The sequence below is a fragment of the Rhipicephalus microplus genome, chromosome 9 (genome assembly GCF_043290135.1).
Source record: "Rhipicephalus microplus isolate Deutch F79 chromosome 9, USDA_Rmic, whole genome shotgun sequence".
Taxonomy (NCBI): domain Eukaryota; kingdom Metazoa; phylum Arthropoda; class Arachnida; order Ixodida; family Ixodidae; genus Rhipicephalus; species Rhipicephalus microplus.
In genome coordinates this window covers 44880973-44902719 of record NC_134708.1, presented here as the reverse complement: position 1 = coordinate 44902719, position 21747 = coordinate 44880973, and the positions used below count along the sequence as shown (strand labels likewise).

The window sequence follows — 21747 nt, the reverse complement described above, 5'->3', positions numbered from 1 at the left end:
GTACTGGAATCGTGCACAATAAAACATTAAATAATAATGTTGACTGTACCGAACCTTGGGGGAGACCTCTAGTTTGTTTATACTATGAAAAAGACACGCCAGATTGAGTGAAATAAATTTCTCTATCTTTTAGAAAGGGGTAAACCCATTAATTTGGTAAACCAATGTAAACCAATGAATTGATTTGGTAAACCAATGTGCACAAGCGAATTTATTAGTTTAACGTGTTCTACACTGTCATAAGCTTTTGCAATAGCTAGGGTCACTAAGGCGGCAACCTTTTTCTTAGAAAGAGCTAGTTGTATTCTGCTTTCCCAATCAACATGGGCACACCGAATGAAGCAGCCACGCCTGAATCCAATATGCCATGGGCTTAAAATCGTGTTTTGTCCAACCAGTTGTCTATCCTAATGTGTAGAATTATTTCGATTAGTTTTACCAGATTTGATGTAAGTGAAACAGGCCTAATGTTATCCAAAGTAAACCCAGCTCCATGTTTCTTTAATAAATGAATTCTTTTCCTGATTATCCTCTGAGGTGGAATCCACGAATGTCTAATGGAGTGGTTAACTATTGCAAGTAAATTCTGAGGTAATACTTCATGGATTATTTTTATTACCGATGCAATTATTCCATCAGGACCTTGAGCAGAATTTGGCAGTATTTTCACTCCTTGTGCTATTTCCGATGCTGCAACCTGTTCCAAGTTATCGCTTTCAACAGGACAACGTGAGGGGTAAAAGGAAGCAGCCGTGAAGCGGCTTACCAGCCCTTGAGCAATATTTTCCAGAAAATTAAGCAACTCACTCGGCTCCCGTTTTTGGGGCACTGATTATAGAAGTTTTTGCCACGCTGCTTTTCTTAGCCTGTAATGACGTGAACAATCAGAGTTCCACCAATGATACAAAGGACATTGTTTAGAGACCTGAACTGTGAATTTAGACCTATTTAAAGATTGTTTCATAACATCATTGAAGTTGATTACATTCTGCTCTTCATTTTCCTTGATTCGTTTTAACAAAGTCACAGGTAGTGTGTCTGTTCAAATGTATTGAAAGTGATGTGAGAAATGGACTGCCTGATTACTGAGGTCACAGGACATGAAAGCTCAAACAATACGGGCAAATGGTCGCTTTTTGTACCAGAGTTCAAAGTAGACCATGTAGAAATATTGAAGCTAGGACCACAGAAAATAAAATCAATCGCAGAATGAGGCTGATTGCGTAGAAACGTGGGGGTTCGCTGGTTAATGCATGTTAAATTATTTTTAGCAACGAAATCCCACAAACGCTTTCCACTCATGTCTATTCCGAATCTCCACGAAATGTGATAAGAATTGAAGTCTCATACCAATAATATGTCTTTTCTGCAAGACGAAATTACAGTATTTAAAACACTAGAATTTTTAACGCCTGATGGAAATAGGCGTTTACTAACGAAAAGGGAAGGTATCCCGGAAGAGAGATGTCTAACGTTAAAATTTCACTTTCAAAATTCAGTATTTGACCTGTAATTTTTACCCGACGCACAATTTGTGAATTTGTGAACACTGCTACACCACCACCTTGAGAGGGGCAGTCTAAGTGAAATGTTCAGCAGTTTTTAATATGAAAGCTCTTCTCTTTAGAGAGCCAAGTTTCTTGCAACACTAACATCTGGGGAATGCTGATTACAAATGCGAAATAAATAATTTGCTGTGGAAAAAATTGACTGGCAATTCCACTCAAAATTGTTAGCCCACCTATTTTGAGGATATATCGATAGCATTTGCTGTCTTCCCCAATAAGCTATCTTTCAAAAAATCTTTTTTTGATTCTTTTCTGATATTCGTTACTTTTCTCTTAAGGACTCATTGAAGAGCCATGTTTTCGAGGCGTCACCCGCCGTTTTATATTTCTTCAGTCGAATTCCATTTGTGAATCCAGTGTACCTGAATTAGAGCTCTAATTCAAATATCAACGGGGATTATTTTACGACTGCTGTCCGACGGACCATCACTTGATGAATATAACTCTTTTAACAGGTGTTGTTATCACGTGGCTCGGTTAATAAGTCCCTGGTTCTAGAAATCCTGTATTTACCCCTTTAGCTGAAGAAAGCATAGAGGCTACATCTGAATAACTAACATTCATGAGGACTTGAGTTATTTGTGCATTTACTATTTGAGCTGTAAGAATACTGTTAGACGCCACGCCGGGGTGATGCAACCGTTTAATGGGCCGAACAGCAGCGAGACAGCAGCCAGCGGTTTTAGCAGCATCTGCAGCAGCAGAAGCCTCTGCCACAACAAACGTCTTCTTTGTCGTCTCTAGCAAGCCCGTATTTTGTCACTATATTGACTCTCCTGTGCAAAAGCATCTTGGCGACCTATGGCACAGACACGACTGGTGTGTCGTAGTCAAGTTTTAGACGGTCAACGTGCACAGCTTCACGCCCGTGGCGCCATTGATCTGTAGGTGGCTGAATAGGTTCAATCATCTAGTTGACTGGTGATGTCTGGCGCAAGATCCTGTAGGGGCCGTCATACTTTGGTGTGAACTTTGAGCAAAGGCCCGGGGCAGACGATGGCACGCGGAGCCACACGATTGTTCCAGGTGCGTATGACGATGGAGATTAGCGTTGGTCATGGGAGTCCTTCTGGCGAGCCTGATCGTGCGTAGTAAGCGCACGTGCGAGCTGCCGACATTCTTCGGCATATGTGGCGGCTTTGGCCAAAGTCGTCGATTCTGAAGGGTCTGGGCGGTACAGAAGAATAGTGTCCAAGAACGATGAAGGTTCCCGATCATAAAGAAGAAATAACGGGGAGAATCCAGTTGTAGATTGAATTGCGCTGTTGTAAGCGTACGTAACGAATGGCAGTACGTGGTCCCAGTTCGTATGGTCATCGGAAACATACATGGAGAGCATGTCACCCAGCGTGCGATTAAACCGCTCGGTCATCCCGTTGGTTTGGGGGTGATATGCAATGGTTGTTCGATGCACGATATTGCATTCGCGTAGGAGGGCTTCTACAGCTTCCGACAAGAAGGAACGCCCACGGTCACTAAGAAGCTCACTGGGTGCACCATGCCGAAGGATGAGGCTGTGCAGAATGAACAAGCCGACTTCACGTGCAGTGGCCTCGGGAAGCGCCGAAGTTTCGGCGTAACGCGTAAGGTGGTCCACGGCTACGATGACCCAGCGGTTTCCATTTTGTGTGTATGGTAGGAGACCGTACAAGTCGAATCCGATGCGGCCGAAAGGCCGAGAAGGACACAGCAGTGGCTGGAGTGGTCCTGTGGTTGTGCGAGGGGAGCTCTTTCGGCGTTCGCACAAGGTACATGAACGGACGTACTGCCTAACAAAGTGGTACATTTTGCGTTAGTAATATCGAATTCGTAGGCTGTTGCGCATCGTGGCGACCGCAGTGTGCGGGTAGCGGGGCCGGTCGCCGTCGCTCCGTCGAGCCAAAGACTAGGGGAGAGCTTTGAGCAAACTTAACGAATTTATTTACATCTTTACAGTGAGTTGTCGAGATGAAGACAGAAGAGAAGAGAGTTGGGCGAGGCGCTGCACGCCCTTTTTGTTGACCCCCGTTCCCTATGTCCCTAGGTTGGGGATCACTACACAAAACAATGCGGACCAATGGTGATGTGGAAGTTCCTCTCAGTGAAGTACCGCCCGTCATGTATGTTCATAGAGGCACAACACTGGCTTGCACACACACCCTTGCCACTAGTCGCAGCGCTGCCGTAGAACAAGGAGGGGGAGAGCAAAAGACGCATAGGCGCCTCGACCCCTTTGGTGCTGGCCTCGCGCTGCGTTCCCACGGGAAGATTTTAGCGCGCCCTTTCGAGAGGTGCCAGGTTCGTGGAATCCTCTGGGGAGAGCCCTTTGACCAGTGCCGTCGTCGTCTGCTGGTCAACGCGCCAACGTGATGCGTGGCCCAGGCGGGAGATAGAGCGGCGGCTCCATAACCCTCTTTTGCAACATTCCACACAGTTGGCGGCGCTGTCAATCAGTGGGCTCCGTCTCATGTAGTCGGCCCCTGTTGCTTCCTCCGTCCAGCCGTGGCGAGACTATCCTTTTGGGCACTGGTCCGGCGTGGCGAATGACCCGCTGGGTCAAGGCATAGCTTGATCGCTACAAGGCGACCATACGTCTTCACTACACCTGCGTGGGCGCATTGCGGAGCCGCGTGGAAGGAGGCACAAACGTCAGAACGTAGGTGGCGAGGTATTACCAGCAACCATTTGCGGCCATCAGATAGGTAGTTTCGCCGGTACAGAAGACCGTCACGGATGGTAAAATGGCGAGCAGTTCGTCGAAGTAAACGGTTGTTGGTATTTGGAGACGTCTGAGACAGGTACTCTAAGAGAGATGCCATCCATGGATCCTGGTGTTGCTCAGAGGTCATGTCGACATGTTCAAGTGAAGAACATTCGTAGCGGGAGAGAGACGCTGTAACATAATCGTGGGGAAGTGGCGACCGAGCAAGAGCGTCGGCGTCCGAATGCTTGCGGCCTGACCGATAAATTACACGAATGTCGTAATCTTGGAGACGTATTGCCCAGCGAGCTAGGTGACCAGATGGATCTTTTAATGATGACAACCAACACAATGCGTGGTGATCAGTCACGACGTCAAATGGGCAGCCATATACGTAAGGTCAGAATTTCGTGATTGCCCAAACAATGGCAAGGCATTCTTTCTCGGTGACTGAATAGTTCTTTTCCGCTTTAGTAAGGGTGCGACTAGCGTAAGATACAACATACTCATCGAAGCCAGATTTACACTGAGCAAGAATAGCGCTAAGGCCTACTTTAGCGTCCGTATGGATTTCGGTTGGAGCGTCTGGATCAAAGTGGCGTAAGGTAGGTGATGATGTCAGAAGATGCCTTAACGAGGCGAATGCTTCATCGCATGTTGGGGACCACGCTGAGATGTCTTGGTTGTCGGCAAGTAGCTGCGTCAGGGGTGCGATTATGGTGGTGAAATTGCGCACGAAACGGCGAAAGTATGGAAAGAGGCCGATGAAGCTGCGGAGTTCTTTTAGTGTAGCTGGCCTGGGAAAGTCAGCGACAGCGCTAAGCTTGGCTGGATCAGGACGAACACCATGCTTGCTAACAACATGCCCTAATATGGTAAGCTGGCGGGCAGCGAAGTGGCATTTCTTCAAATTCAGCTGCAGTCCAGCGTCCGAAAGACAAGTCAGGAGCTTGCGAGGCGGCTGAGGTGGGAGTCGAAGTCCTTCGAGAAAACGACGACGCCATCCAAATAGCACAGGCATGTGTTCCATTTAAAGCCTCTAAGGATGTTGTCCATGAGACGCTCGAAGGTGGCAGGCGCATTACAGAAGCCGAATGGCAGCACGTTAAATTCATACAATCCGTCAGGCGTTACAAACACAGTCTTGGAGCGGTCGGCTTCATTCATTGAAATCTGCCAGTAGCCCGATCGAAGGTCTAAAGAAGAAAAGAACTCTGCTCCTTGTAGGCAATCGAGGGCGTCATCGATTCTTGGCAGCGGATAAACATCTTTTCTTGTGATCTTATTAAGACGCCTGTAATCAACGCAAAATCTGATGCTACCATGCTTCTTTTTTACCACTACAACCGGAGAGGCCCAAGGGCTGTTTGAAGGTTGTATTATGCCACGTCGAAGCATATCGTTCACCTGATCATCAATGGCACGGCGTTCAGCGTGAGAAACTCAATATGGGCGCTGGTGCAGAGGTGCATGGCTACCGGTGTCGATTTGGTGAACGATTGCAGATGTGCGACCCAAAGAAGGTTGGCTATGGTCAAATGACATCTTGAAGTGATCTAGCAGAGCCAGGAGTTGGGTGTGCTGAGCAGCGGGAAGTTTAGGGTCAATTGATGGGAAGAAAGCCTCCGGAGATGAAGTGGGAGTGGTATCAGAGGTAATGGTGTTTAAGTGAGATAAGGGCGGGTCGTCAGGTAGGTGACTGGACGAAACGGAATCAATTTCCTCAAGATGACCGAGGACTTCGCCACGGAATACTATGACTGGGGAAGGAAGCGAGTTCGTTATATAAATGGAGCCACGGGAGTTTTCTACGGTGACAACTGCGAACGGGAGAAGGAAGCTTTTGCGAGAGCCAAAGACATCGGAGGGGTAAAAGAGGGCGGTGACAGAGGGCGCGTCGTCGCAAAAGAGTGGCACAAGAACACAGGATAGAGGAGGGATGTGAGTGTCCGCGGCCACGGTGACTCAGGAACATAGCGGCTTGAAAGGTCTTTCAGACGTCGGCGCTTCACACAGGGCAGTTCAGACATCGTCGACAACTCTAGTTCGGCACGCGCACAGTGAACGACGGCATGATGAGCGCAGAGGAAGCCCTAGCGTAAGATGATATCATGCGAACATGGGGAAAACACAACGAATTCAACTACATACAAAATATTTTGGATGACCAGTTGAGCTGTGCACGCCGTAGAAGGTTGGATGTGATGCGCTGTGGCCGTGCGGAGAGAGACATCAGAAAGTGGCAGTGTAAGCTTCTTCAACTTGCGGCACAGTTCACCATTTAGCACAGACACGGCAGACACGGCTTGCACCGGTACACCATCAATATGCACAGTTAATTCAATTGCAGGTAGAAACGGAGGCCTTGAATGTTTCGATATATGCGCAGCTCTTGCCTCGGGAACTGCGATGGTCAGTTTTCCGTTTGGGTGGGTGCTGATCGAGGAAGCATAGGAGAAATCGAACGGCGCCGTGGTGAGGGCGACTGATCCCTGCCGGAGCCGCGGCGACGTGGCGGCGACTGTTTCGACGTGGGGGGGAAACGAAGACGACTGTGGCGGCTCTGGACGATAGCCGTAAGTCGCCTCACCACCAGTTGGGTTATAATCCCGACGGCGGCAGTAGCGTGCTACATGACCGGGAAGATGGCAGAAGTAGCAAATTGGCCTGTTGTCCTGAGTGCGCCGAGGGTTAGTTGATGGTAGCGCGGGGTGGCGAACAGGAGGTGGGTGAGGACGGACAGGGGGACTTGCTGCGTAGATGGGACAAGGCTGTCTAGCAAGATCCGTGGTGTTTGGTAGCGACGGCGGCGATTGTCTGGCGGCCTCAGCGTAAGTGAGAGGGGCGGAAATAGGCGAAGGATGGTATGTGGGAGTTAGGGCGTCAGAAACTTGCTCTTCGATTGCCTTGCGGAGCGTTGGGGTCAGCGTGTGCGCACTGGTCGGAACGTGGGGCACAAGAGACAATTGGCGCGCCACTTCTTCTCGGACGAACTGCTGAATTTGCCGCATTAAGGGGCTTTGTTCGGATGAAACAGCGCCAATGGTTAACGCAGATGTAGAGCTCGTGTCGAGGTTTGGACGTCGAGTAGAAATGCGCTCTCTCCGCAGCTCGTCGAAACTCTGACAGTGTTGAATGAGCTGGGCGGCGGTTTGCGGGTTTTTTGCAACGAGCATGTGAAAGGCGTCGTCCTCGATACCTTTCATGATGTGCCGTGTTTTGTCTGTGTCAGACATGTGGGATTCGATACGACGGCAGAGGTCCAGAATATCCTCAATATACGAGGTAAAGGTCTCGCCAGAGGGCTGTGCGCGGCCGCACAAGCGCTGTTCAGCGCGGAGCTTGTGAACAGCGAGTCGGCCAAAGACTTTTGCAAAGCGCGTCTTGAAGGTTGACCAAGAGGATATTTCCGCTTTGTGGTTGTTAAACCACAGTTCTGCCATACCGGCCAGATAGAAATGAAGGTAAGTGAGCTTGTCGGTGTCATCCCACTTATTGTGGGCGCTTACCGCTTCATACTAGAACAGCCAGTCTTCGGCGTCTTGGTCGTCGGTCGCGTTGAAAATTACTGGATCTCGTTGTTGTGGCATGCCGGAACAGGTGACGGATGGGATTATGACTGCAGATGGCTGGGTCATGTCGTCAGGCATTGGCGAAGCGGGGGGTTGAGGTAGAGTCTGGGAACGGAGTTCCAGTTTGAGACAACCAGCACTCTCCACCAAATGTAAGCATACTGTTAGGCGCCACGCCGGGGTGATGCAACCGTTTAATGGGCCGAACAGCAGCGAGACAGCAGCCAGCGGTTTTAGCAGCAGCTGCAGCAGCACGAGCCTCTGCCACAACAAACGCCTTCTTCGTCGTCTCTGGCAAGCCCGTATTTTTGTCACTACAGAGCGAATGACTCTGTCAGCGTCACGAAAAGATTCTCCAATAGCTTTGTCATTGTTTTCTCAACGGTCGAGGCTATCGCTTGTGAGAGTGACGAATTGGTGACATGGTTATTACGTACCATAGCACCAGCGAACCCACGAGAGCGCTCTATGATGACAATTCAATCTTCGCATCTTGAACAACATTTTTGGTCAATTATTCTCATAATTTGGATCAACTGAGCTCTCGCAGGGCATGCACCATCATCAGGTGGGTGAGGGCCACCGCAGAGACAGCAAGACCTTCCTTGAGCTGTACATTTTCTAGAGTTGTGTTTTGCTGCACACATTTGACACATTCCTTTATGCCATACTCAGAACGCCAGCATTTATGGCACTGAGGAGATAGCGCTATGACCCGTTATATCAGTGGCCACGCTTTGATCTCTGTTGGTCTAGTAGTGCCAGCAAAGGTAACTATCACTGATTCTGTTGGGATGTTTTTGTTGTCAATGCTTCATGAACAGCGAAAGACTGCTACCACCGCGCCTGCTACAGAAAACATCTCTAGAATTTCGGGCGGAGATAGGCTCAAGTCCCACCCCTTTCACACAGGCCAAGGGAAGAGGAACAATAGAGCTCACTGGGAGCGAGGCAAAGGATGTACATTTTATCAAATTTGATACACAGGCCTGATCGGGGGAACAGCGCAGAATACTTCCACGACCAAACTGTCGCACCTCGGTTATGAGTTGGAAGTGTTTGGTCACTTTACGTAGCTCCTCCTGAATGCTTTTTTGGGGTTTTTCATGTGAATAGAAGCCCCGTTTGTTGGGACCGGAGCCACTGGAATGCTGCTAAGACCGCTGCGCAAAAAAGATGGGTAAATTATCATTAGTGAGAGATGCCGACCAGGCAGAATTTGCCTGGCCGAGATACGCAACAGGCATCAGTCAGCTGAGCTCGAGTCAGCACTGCCCGCAATGGCTGCACACCCCGGAAGGATGCACCCAGATGTCGAAGACAGCCAAACAGGGAAAAACTGAAGGGGAGGACAGAGCCAGCGTACACGGAGCCTTGTGGCAAATCGGACCTTGGGCGGCATTTAATGCAACTTCTCTTGCACAGTCACGGTGCCAGTGCAGCTCAGCTGAAAATGACATGAGAAGTCTATATAAGAAAACATGCAACCGATACAAACGAAAAATTTCGCTTTTTGTCGTCAAGATGGCAGCGGCCACAACACTCAAATCGGGGTAGTTGGTTAATGCTAAACCGCTGTGAAGAAGTCGCTTCGGAACACTCGCACAACACTGTGCACTGGGTTTCCTTGTAAGTTGCCCTTCTTATCCTGGACTCTCGACCTGTGCAATGAAACTACTGAACATACCTGAATATAATGCAATTTTTTTCTCTCCAGATTTTTACTTTTAATGGTGACCTTCACGTTACAGTCAAGTAAATACGACCTTGTGTTCTATTGTTGTTGTGTCGCATTACTATTTTTCTTGTGTCGCATTCTGACTGCCTTTTTTGTTTACTTGATGTTATTTTATGTAAGTTCACTGTTTACTTTTCAATTGTGTTGTGTATTTTACGTGCTGTTATAATTAATAATTTTATTGTAATTGTTAACCGAGGGTCCCACTGCAGTCGCTTGACTTTAGGACCCTCGTCTGCATACTACATTCTACGAATTCTGTATTTTGAATGAATGAATAAACTGAAACTGAAATACGGTACTTGTGCACACATGTATAACCACCTGTACTACTGCTACAGGTGCCTCGGTTAACAGCTTTATTCTATAAGGAATGGTGCCAATAAATAACAGTTGCTACTTGAAGCAACAGGTACCAAGTTTCTCTTGCCGCTAACTCACAGAAAGTAAACAGAAAATATTGAGCTAGAGTCTGGGTGCGAATCACATGCCAGTTTGAGTGCACAAGTTGGCTTTGGTGTAACATAAGAAAAGTAGCCTCATACTATAGACAGACAGGCAATGAACTGTATTTATTCCTGAGGAGCTTTCGCGCAAACCCCTATCCGGGACCCGCAGAAACAAACAGTGGCAGTGGGGCGCATTCAAGTCAGGGCTGGGGCACCGTGATGTTCTTTCCTTTCTGGGGATCTCTGGATCGCCTGGATTTGTGCGTGGAGTGAAGGGCTCTGGAGTATCTTTTCTTAATCGACTTCGCTGGATAGAGGGTTGTTAGGTAATAGGGGGTATTGCCAAAGCATATGCACGAAGGACAGGGGTCGATCCAACCACTTATTTTAGGGGGAAGAGGGGGTCCCCTTAATTAACATTGGAAATGGGGGTGTGCTCATGACTTTCTTTTACTTGCAGAAAAACCCCTTCATAGCATTAACACTGCCAATGTGTGCCCACAGTGTTTTCACTCATTTGTCCTTTTTGGTGATAGCACTAAAGTGAGGTAGGGGAGTGCTGACACAGACTTTAAGGGGAAAGCGATCGCCCGTACCCCCCCCCCCCCTCTAGAACCATCACTGGTGAGAGAACCATAAGTCTCATTGCAGCTTAGACAGCTTGAATCAATCTCTGTAGAGATTTGATTGAGGATGTCCCACGAGGAGAATGATCCCATCTGTGGCATTCCAGGTGTAGTTGATTGAGACCTATCTAACTGTGGGCGAGGTCTTCTTCCTCACATGAAATGCATAGATCTGTAGTAAAAAAAATATAATATTTCCTGTTCCGTTTTCACTTTGTGGTACAGTTGAACCCCTTTATAAGAGGCATGCTCCAGGTACAAATTCTTGTTTTTTATATAAGATGGATCTTATAATCAGGGTACCTTGTATGCATTGTCTTATAAACCTGTATTTTACTGTAGGTACACTGTTATCCCTTATACCAATTTGTCTCTTATATCAGTGTCTATTATAAAGAGGATCGGCTGTAGTTGAAAGTTGTGCCCCCTCGTGAAACACAAGGAGCGGCACTAAAATAAAAAGAAATAGATGGAACAAAATAAAGTATGGGAGTTTAGCAACTTCAGAACCTCAGGGCAAATATTTTGCAGAAGACACTTAAGCATGGTTACATTCTTATTAGAAGTCAAAGTGATGTGTTTTTGGGGAGCAAAGCGTATGTTTCTATCACAGTTTCCAGTGTTTTTTGGTTTTTCTTCTCTTCCAAGCATAATGTACCTTGGTAATGTACCTTGGTCCATTCTTTTGCAGTGGCTGATTGTAGCTGGGACAACCTGACCGACTACACGCTCCACTACACCAGTTCCTTCTCTACCGGAGTTTATCAGGTCTCCTTCAAAGACGGGGAGAAGGCACCTTACAAGTGTCTAGATGGCTACCTCCCGTCTAGCAAATATTCGGGACCTCGCGTGCTCAATGCCACATGTCGCGGCAACCAGTGGGAGTGGGATTCAAGGAACTTGCAGTGCAGGCGTGAGTGGCATTGCTGAAATGATTTTAAAGACCAAGTGGTCTAATTCTCTCGCTTTCCTGAAGCACTGTGTGGTATACGCATGAGCTAGGCGTGGGTTACCCTATTATGGAACATGCACCCCACAACGTTGCTCTCCTAAAATGACGACGCTTTTAGTTAGTGCATATTGAGTGCCAGTGTAATGTGCTTGTGTCTGTATCCCAAAAGATTCGTTTGTCACAATTTAGTCGTTCGCACCGATAAAAAATATATATATATCTCACCGTGTGAGTATTGAAATATTTCGTCACCATTGTGTAGCAGTTTTATGAAATAAGTAGCCTTGCATAGGCAACAACCTCTGAAAAGTTGTCTGTTTGCGTATATTGAAAACTTATATTGATCGTAGGAGCTATAAGTGCTCATGCAGGTGTGAAAAGGGCCGCACTAAATTCAGTGCCCTCTTCCTTGACTAGAGGGTCAGTAATTGATTAGGTCAGTCGTTCGTCTGGCAAGCAGTCTTCTCGATATTACCGAAACCACTTCTAATTGTCGTAAGAGCAGTAGATTTTTATAGTTTTCATTGCTTTTACGGCAATTAAAAGCGTATGTGGTAAGTGTTACAAGGCCTTGCCTACAATTTTCCAGGTATGCATAAAATGGTCTCACTATCAGACTTTATCACTGACAAATCGATTACCACAAACATTTTTCGAATCCCCCAAGTGTAAGCGGAGTTGGAAGAATTTTTCGCACGCTTTAAAGGGACCCTGCCGTAGTTTTGGCGATTTTGTGCAAACACATTGGGCCAGTAGACCAAGTCAGAGGCTGATTCGAGCTCTGTGCGTAAATTGTGCAATTTATTACGCTTTAATGCTGTGAATCGGTACAGATCGCTGCGATTCTGCTGAACATGTTTTCAACTGCCCATTAACAGAGCGACATGTTCTGGCCACTTGACGTCACCGTGGCTGCTGATCTGATCGGCTGTCATGGGCTGTAGAATGCGTGGCAGTAAGATCTGCTGGTAGGGTGGCGGCACCTGTCGGAGCAAATATGAACCACTCCGCCATCTTCGTCTCCGTTGCCACACGGCGTGTGTGCGTCGGGGCGCACTCTGTGATGACCTACGAGACTGCGCGCAACCTGTCGGCGTGTGATCTAGACTGGTAAAAGCTCAAATCGCCAAGCTCGCTCACGAGAGCTGTACGATCGCCAGCGATGCCAGCGTGCCTCGTGAGCTGAGGAGGCCAGACAGAGGTGAGGAAGGTCCGATATAATAGTCCATAGTGGCCTTGGTACACGACGTGTCGCTAAATTTGTGGTACGAATGGTTTGATGATGCTCTAGCCTAAACGCTGACAAAACTCCAAAAATACTGTTTCAGGGTCCCTTTAAGTTCTTTTATATGCGAAGCAGCTCTTTGAATAGCCTGCATAACACTGTCCGTCCATGTCTCCATGCCAACACGCCGCATCGCGGTTCCCCGCCGCTGTTGTTGAAACGAGGTCAAGTAGGTCAAGTCTCATCTGCAGCAGTTGCCAGCTCCTCCCAAGACATTTAGGTGGTGTTTCTCCTCCATCTGCTCACAGCACACTCCTCTCTTGCTTCACCCTTTCCACCACTCGCAAGACTCGATCACACGTAGAGTGGAAGCACTCTTTCAGCTTCGTTATCTGCGCTGCTAAACTTGCACGAAATCCAACCTGCCTCTCGTGTCTTTGCGTTTTAAAGAAACCCTTGCTCGAGTAAAGGCTACACCGAGTTTCGCTTCAAATCGTTCTTCCAGCACCCTAATCGATGCCCGTTTCAGTCGAGTCAACAGTGTGTGCACTGCTGCGGCTTCACATATCATCATGGTTCCCTCTGGGGAGATGGCCTATAATTTTTATTTCAGTGCTATCTCTTTCATTTCATCCTGACAGGCATGCTGAAAGTTAAAGGGGGCAGTGACAGAGGGGCTAGGAGATGAGTATTTATTTATTTATTCATTTCTGTTATCTCAAAGGCCTCGGTTTAAAGGTTTTACATGAGAGGTGGTAAAAAAAATAACATCACAAATGTTTGACAACTTGTTCTTTGAAGAGTACCGAGCTGGAGTGGTGCATGGTACTGGCAGGGAGAACGTTCCAGTCTTTGGGCGTTGGCACGAAAAAGGACGATGAGTGAGCTACCGTCCGAGCATGAGGCGGGTGAACGGCTTTGGACTGCTAGAATGGCGATGAGCTGGAAGGATCACAGATGTACGAAGGGTAGCATGATAAAAAATTTATGAAAAAGACAAAGGCGGGCGATTTTACAACGAACAGCAAGATTGGGAAGGTTAATATGAGATTTTAACTCTGTAATGCTGCTGTTATATGAGTAAATGGAAAGGATAAACCCGGTCGCACGATTCTGAAAAGATTCTAGTGCTTTAATTAGGTTACATTGATGGGGATCCCATATGGCACATGCGTATTCTAACTTCGGTTGCAGTAGAGTGTTATATGCTAATAGTTTTATGGAAGGTGCATGCGTCTTGACCGTGAGCCTGTTTGTTACGAAGAGTGCGCAAGTGATATTGTATAGTGCGTCATTTTAGCACACTGCAGAGCTAGTATGTACAGCAGCGCATACTGGCAGGGTAATAACTGTACAGCTCTCGAATGCTCAAATCATCCAATGGCCATGTCATCCTCTTGGTGACACAGTCGACACCACAATTGCATAATTAGTTGCAAATAGCAAACAATTTTTAACGGTCTTTGAAACACAATTTTATATTCTCTTGCATGCAAGGCTATATATAATATTTGTCTTGCATGTTCACGGGAACTTGTGGTTCAAGCATTAGCCACAGTATGGTGCAACTCCGTCCATTCATCACCACTGACTGGTGTTCACATCCGGTTTGGTATCATTGTGCGATCCCTTTATAATGCAATATTTTGGCTCGCATTTTAGATTTGATATAGTTATGGTAGGGGCCCGCGCGGGCATGCCAAGCATTTTTTGTGGTTTCACTTTTATTTTCTTTTATTTTTGTTGCCTTGATTCCGAAAATCCAAACTAGAACTCTAGTAAATATCGTACTTTGGAGGAATCGTGCAGTGCTGCCAGCCCACATCTGCAGACCAGTCCTGTCTAGGGTGGTTACTGGCTGGTGCACTCTACACCTTCTGTAATTCTCTCGGCTGCTGACCCGCAGGGCGCGGGTTCGAATCCCGGCTGCGGCAGCTGCATTTCCGATGGAGGCGGAAATGTTGTAGGCCCGTGTGCTCAGATTTGGGTGCACGTTAAAGAACCCCAGGTGGTCTAAATTTCCGGAGCCGTTCACTACGGCGTCTCTCATAGTCATATAGTGGTTTTGAGACGTTAAACCCCACATATCAATCAATCAATCAATCAAACCTTCTGTAATTCTAGCGGCACATGCTCTGCTGTTCGCGTTTCATTTGACGTCAGTTGTACATTGTTCTGAAAGTACTCTCACGCTTGTTGTGTTCCATGTGGCAGAGAGCATTGGTGACAACTATCATCGGATTGCTAATGCAACCAACATGCAGAATATGTAACTATGGGGATATTGATAAATTTAGATATAAGCAAACCATGTGACGCCACCTAGTGCCTCAGCATGGTACTACAAATAATGGCCTCTGAGTTGGGGTAGTGCATGTGCAGCCAGATCTTGGAGGCTGACTATTCAGCAAACAGCATTCTTGTCCAGTTTGTGTTGTACGGTGTGCCACACACATGGTGTGTGATTCTTCACAGACAGACAAGTGTGTACGGTGTGCCACACACATGGTGTATGATTCTTCACAGACAGACAAGCGCGCCTGGGCGCTTGTCTGCCTGTCGTCTTTATTTTGCCCTAAGCCTACCGTAAGAATGAACCAACTCGCCCAGCAAGTCACTCTACTGAAGTCCATTGCCTTGGATGCCTAGCGAGGCCCAAACCCAGAGATGCAGCATATGACGACTAGCATAAAGCACCACATTTGCCGAAAGAACTCTGGTGCAATATCTGGAAGCATGGAGGAAGTGGCAGGTCTCTCTCCAAGAGGTCCATAGCTGAGCATGGCCTGCGTTACCCTGCCCTTCTGCCCGATGGGAACAGCCATACATTCTTTGTTCTCATCGAAGAGAGTGTTTATGGGCTTGTGCAGATAGTAAAGAACTTCTAGTTCAGAAGAGAATGGGAAGTGGACTGTAAAACATTCTGAAAAAGAGGGTTAAGAGGATAAGCTTACTAATGTCCTCATTGAGAAGCTTACAGACTATTATGGTTGTACCCTGAGGAACAACTCGAGTGATGTGACATTAATGCAGTGAGCAGTGATGGCAACATATCACCACGTCAAATGGCCTCACAAAGATCCTTGTCACCTTCAAATTTGACTAGAGGGAATTGAACCGTGGTGCCACTATAGAGCTGTAGAGGTAAAAAGGGTGAGGCAGACTTTAGCACAAATGTAACCTTCTGTGCTATCTTGCTATCTACCAGTCTCTTCTTCAGTACTTCTTGGGAGTTCTCTGAGTGCATAGGAGTTATTCTACCCGATTCTGTGGTCCTCGATGCTGAAGGAACTGCACGTGTCCATGATTGTTGTAGAAATAGCACTGCATGAGCAGTGCCGGCTGCTGCAAATCCAATCAAGTTATACCAGTCTGGACTCTGACCAAGACACCTAGCCATTCAACAAGCTCTTGAAAAGAAAAAAAGTTCTACCCCTGAAAAAAAAAAAAAAAAAACAGGAAGAAACAACATCGAAAGAAAATAGAGGCAAGACAAAAGAAGATAAGTGCAAGGATACTTCAAGCTACTCTTCTGCAGCTTGAAGGAGCCAGCCGCATGATGAACCTTCTAGGCTTGTTTTCTCGGAGTGGACTTTTTTGCCCATTGTGTTGCTGAGGGAGGCGATAAGTGAAGAACTGCTCGTCAGATTTTTGTGTCATTTTTTCTATTCTTTTCCTCAATGACTTGTCCAATGTGTAATGAACTTTTTGAAGGGTCGTCGTGACACCAGCATCTCGTCATTGGCTTCAATGTTCATAAGCTTGCCAGCTGCCATACTAATCTATCGTGCTCAACTCGTCACAGAAGGCATTTTTGAGGGATTTTAAAGAAATACTGAAGAGGCTAGTGATTTCGCTCGTAGTAGTAAATTACCTTTTCAGGACATGCTGAACACCACTCTTGCCAGGAGGTGTTGACTGATAAGCTTGAAAACAGACAAGAAAACTATGCAGATGGCGATGTCATCTTGGATGTTCATGTACTAACTCGCTGTGGTGGCATTAATAGCGTGCATAACTCTTTATTTGTTTAAATGCTAAGTTGTGTCGTATTAAGTGAATCAGGAATGTCCTATGGTGGCAAGTTCCAGGAATATAATGTTGAGTATAAAATAGTACAAGCAGAGTGCTGGAATCTGCAATCCAATCCCTACAGTGGTTTGCTGAAATTGTGATGCAAATTTTTTTTTAATTATAATTTTACCTTCACCTGGACTTCTGATAGTCAACCTTGATTCATGAACTTCATGACAGAGCCTTGAAATAATAATTTTACCTGTGTGAAATCATTGAATGTTTCAGTAGCATTCACTTAAAGCATAGCATTGCAGTTCCCTTGCCTTCGTTAAGCACTGTTTTGCGTGAGAAGGTGTGCATCAACTCTCGTATGTAACGGCCCAGTTCTCTTTGTATCAGTATGTATGCTAGAATAGGCATACATCTGATGAAGTTTGGATGAGTGGTTAGATGGCCTCATGAGGAGAACATACCTTTGGGTGTTATAGCCAAGATGGAGGGTAGACTGACACAGAAAACTCGATCTTAATATTGTAACTGCATCCTCAGTAAAAGAAGATGGAAGTTTTTGGGGCATTGAAATAAGGGGCAGTCATTTTAGGAACAGTATTTGGAATACTGCACAGGAACAACTTAATGGGGCACGTTTTAGGATAGTGCAGTCTCTAAACGAACATACAAACAACCCGGTCATAGTCTGTTTGAATCTTACTTAATGGGCTCCTGTTAAGCCCCCAATTGGAGATTTTTGTGCTCATGTCTTTCCTTTGCATCTGCAGCTGTCAGTTGCGGTCATCCGTGCCCGAACGGTTACTGTAGGAACGGCGACGTCACACCACTAGTGTTCAACTACCCGCAAGAAGTGACGTTCACCTGCAACAAGGGATACCACTTGGTGACACACGACGACCAATACTGGGATCCCCACAATACTGTCGTCTGCAAGGGCGACGGCAAATGGAGCCGTCCTGCACCGAAGTGCGTAGGTGTGTAAGCAATCGCATTTGTTCTATTGTAGTCCGAGCTTTCTTCTTTTTGTTGTAGTTTGAAACTTTTCTTAGTTTACTGACGGTATTGTAGTGCATAATGTCCCGCTACTTTGCACCTTGATATTGTCACTTTCTTTTTTACAGTGAGGCAGTACTGAACATCTTGCGTAACATTATCGAATGTACTTGCACAATGATTGCACCTCTAAATTCTGTCAAGATTTGATTTTTTCCCCCTCACAGAATGATGTCCTATGTTAATCTTTCCTGTGATCCAGCCACTGTGCGGAACAGTGCGGTGGCACCTTGCTTCGTGCTGTTTTGTCACGAATGTAGTACGAGAATTTCACATCTACTGTTATAGGCTGCCGAGTTGACGCTCGAGCACGACATGCTCGACGCTGCATCATTTTTCGTAACGTCACTGACCTTTGATGCACCGCACCTCGATACAGTTGGCGAATACCTGTGGACACACTTAAAGGTGGGGGAATAGCGCAGGCACACTGTAAATACTCTCACTCGCGCTAGCTTTGCCTTGGAACACATAGTGAATTAATCGACAACACTGTACTTTTTTGTTGCTGTCACTAGATGACCGACGTGGTACGAGGTTGCACAACATGTTTCGAACTTTCTTGCACCTCTTGATCACAAATTTGATGTAGTGTTGTGGCAAACCAGCATGTGTTGAAACTACGCCACAAGCCACAACATTTTCATCAGTCGGCGGCAAGATTCCTCAACGAGGCGAACAAGTAGTGCCTCCTGGCTCACAGACTCTGCCGATTGCCCCGCCACGGTGGTCTAGTGGCTAAGGTTCGGCTGCTGACCCGCAGGTCGTAGGTTCAAATCTTGGCTGCGGCGGCTGCATTTCCGATGGAGGCGAAAATGTTGTAGGCCCGTGTGCTCAGATTTGGGTGCACGTTAAAGAACCCCAGGTGGTCAAAATTTCCGGAGACCTCCTCTACGGCGTCTCTCATATCGTAATCATATGGTGGTTTTGGGACGTTAAATCCCACATATCAATCACTTTCACCTTTTATGGCCCAAGCAGCCACCGCGAGTACAATGGAGCTGTTTCTACAGTGACGACGGCACACTCCGCATGAGGGTGTCGCGAGCCAACTCTTCAAAGCACGTTTAGCCACATACTCATAGCATTGTAAATAAGCTGGCCTTTTTCTCGTGCTTATTACTTCTTCCGCATGTAGGAAGCGGTTAGAGTAGTAGAGGTGCGTCTGGGGACAGTCTGGCTTTCTCGGCAGTCATGCACTGGGCAGTGAACGCACATGCAGCGCTACAAAAATCTCATTTTTCAAGGCTCAAACAACTTATATTCGCTGCATTTCAAAATGCTTGAGGCTCGTGTGTTTAGATTTATCTCCTAGGTGAATGTTCAAAGACTTCAGATGGTTGAAATTCCCGGAGCCTTCCACTAGCATCAAAATGTGGTTTTCGTATGATAAACCACTTACTTGTGTGGTTGTCAAACTCTTCTCCAGAACCATCGTATGTCAGGTCGCCTTAACAATGAAATTACCGGCCACATTGTAGCGGCTGAACACATCGGCGCTGCTGCATGTGTATAAGATTCTAATTCCAAAGCGCACATGCATGGTGGACATGTTGCGTGCCGTTTTGCGAGTCGTAGGCTGGAAAGACTGCCGGCGTGTCATTTCACTAATTCCCTGCTAATCAGGAATGCGCGATGTGGCAGGAAGACATTTCCCAGAAAAATCTCGGGAATTATGACAAGCTTCTCTCTATTGTCATTTGCAGCAAGCATTTTCTTGTGACTTCGTCAGCGGATGCAAAATTAAAAAAAAGTTTACTCCCGGTGCAGTGCCAATGGTACTTCATGGATACTCATCGTACCTTGTGCCCCCTACAAAGAAAACACGCAAGAAAAGAATCAAAGGCTCGAAACTCTGCTCCTTCAAGTAAACCGACCAAATGAATTTAAAGCAGAGCTAGAAGATCCTGAGCATGCCATTTTGTAGTCGTCGGATGGAGAAGCCGAACGGGAATTCAGTAAACGCGTGCACGTAAACAAACAATGCACAGCGAGTCCTTCAACACATTTCAGGGATCTTTTCTAAAAAAAAAAAAAAAGTTTTCTGTCATTTATTCTGCCAGTCTGGGACTGATCATGTGGCCAAGCCTTCTCAATATGATGCACTAATGTACATGTGCACAAAATGCAATATTCATTATTTTACTCATTTCTTTAAATTTCAGAAAACAAAAAATGCTTTACTATGACCGCGTTGATATTCTCCTGAGGCCAGATTTGTCATACATGCTCGCTACCATGTTTTCATCGCGTGCACTCACAAATTGCTCAATCTTCGTGCTTGCGGGCTTCGAACACGCTTGTGGCTTTGTTTATTGTGTTTTGGTTTCATTTCGAATAAAAGAGTGGACCACTTTGAACTTTGCAAGCAGATTATATTTTGTGAGCCTAAAAAGTTAAGGTGGCGAAGTGAAACTTCTGAACACTTCCCGATTGTCATCTTGGGGAAAAAGCAGCTCATGGCCACTTGAAACGAGACGGAGCCGAAAGTACAAAGGTTACACAAATTTGTGCCTTACCCATCATTCCCGTGATGGCTGAACAATCGCAGTGCTAGAGTGTCCTCTAGTTAATTTTAGGAAACTCTATGGCATGCGCAACCACCATAGCTCTGCACGTTGCACAAATTTCGAGGTGCATATTGCGACGATCAGATGAGTCCTGTTATTGCTGCGTCACGACTCTCTCGCTGTGCACAGGATCTCAATGTGCAGATTTGCTTTACAAGGGTCTTCCTATATCCAAAATGCCATGCGAATTTTGTTCTCTCAGTTGAGGAACTGTATGTTAACATAGGTATTACAGGGTGAGGTCGCATTCATCGTGACAGCTTGTGGAGAACTAAAACACCCTTCAGGAGACCCGCTGAACTATACGAGTGGGAGGGGGGGGGAAGCCTTGGCCTGTAGATGGTGAATAGTTGCCCATAACATTTTCAAGTGTGCAAGCTGGCACGTTGAAATGCTTGACAATATAAGTTGGGCAGGTTGGTAAAGATGCATAACTTCGAATGGATAGCGCATAAGACATAGATAAAAAAGATAGAGACGTAGATAGCATACAGCTTGTGCTGTCGTCATTATTTCTTGTATTCATGTCTTATGCACTGCAGTCTTACGTGCTGCAGCTTCTATTGACAGTAGCACCAGATTTTCCTCTAAAGTATTGTTAGGAACCTCTTTGGTGCTAAGAACCTGTGAAAGGTTGACTCTCACTGAGGTGCAAGCCGTTGGTAAAGGGGCAAATTGGTGTGTTTTCAATTGGTGTGTTTCGAGGTCTGTTAGAAAAGTATCCGACCTTATTCTTATTTGTGAGCATCTGGTAGATTTGAAACAAGCGCGCTTGCTTCAGTCAACCTTGAATCTTCATGTGCATGCGTGAATTTTTTCCCGTCTGGCAATAGGGCCAGTTGCTGGGACGCATCATTTGAATGAGGTAGTGCGCAGTGCTCTCGTCGCTATTTTATTGCAAGGAAAATGACGGAGCGACTGGAGGAACGCTACTGCATCAAATTTCGTCGGAAACTGGGCGACAGCCAAGTGGAAACTATTGGGAAGATCAAGACTACTTTCAGTAACGACGCTATGAGCCGCACACGCTAAGGAGTGGCAGAACCGGTTTAAAAACGGCTGCTCATCAGTGGAGAGTGAGCCACGCTTTGGTCGCCCACCAACATGCCGAAATGACCTGGTCATTGCCAATGTGATTGCTGTCGTGGTGCAGTACCATTGTGTGACTATCCGAAAAATTGCGGAAGAGTTGGGTATCACCACTTTCTCTGCACATTCCATTATGACCAAAGATTTGGCCATGAAGAGAGTTGCGGCGAAATTCGTGCCGAAACTGCTCATGATG

The 21747-nt window shown here is 46.5% G+C and overlaps 1 protein-coding gene across 3 annotated transcripts in view; it reads left to right on the top strand.

Moving 5' to 3' along the window:
* Positions 1 to 21747, top strand: part of LOC119163798 (membrane cofactor protein) — a 55377-nt gene that overhangs the window by 13221 nt on the left and 20409 nt on the right. For all 3 annotated transcript variants that reach the window (XM_037415868.2, XM_075873518.1, XM_075873517.1), the window contains exons 3-4: positions 11325 to 11546; positions 17607 to 17813. In XM_037415868.2, the coding sequence (XP_037271765.2) occupies positions 11325 to 11546; positions 17607 to 17813 (429 nt within the window). The remainder of the gene's footprint in view (positions 1 to 11324; positions 11547 to 17606; positions 17814 to 21747) is intronic.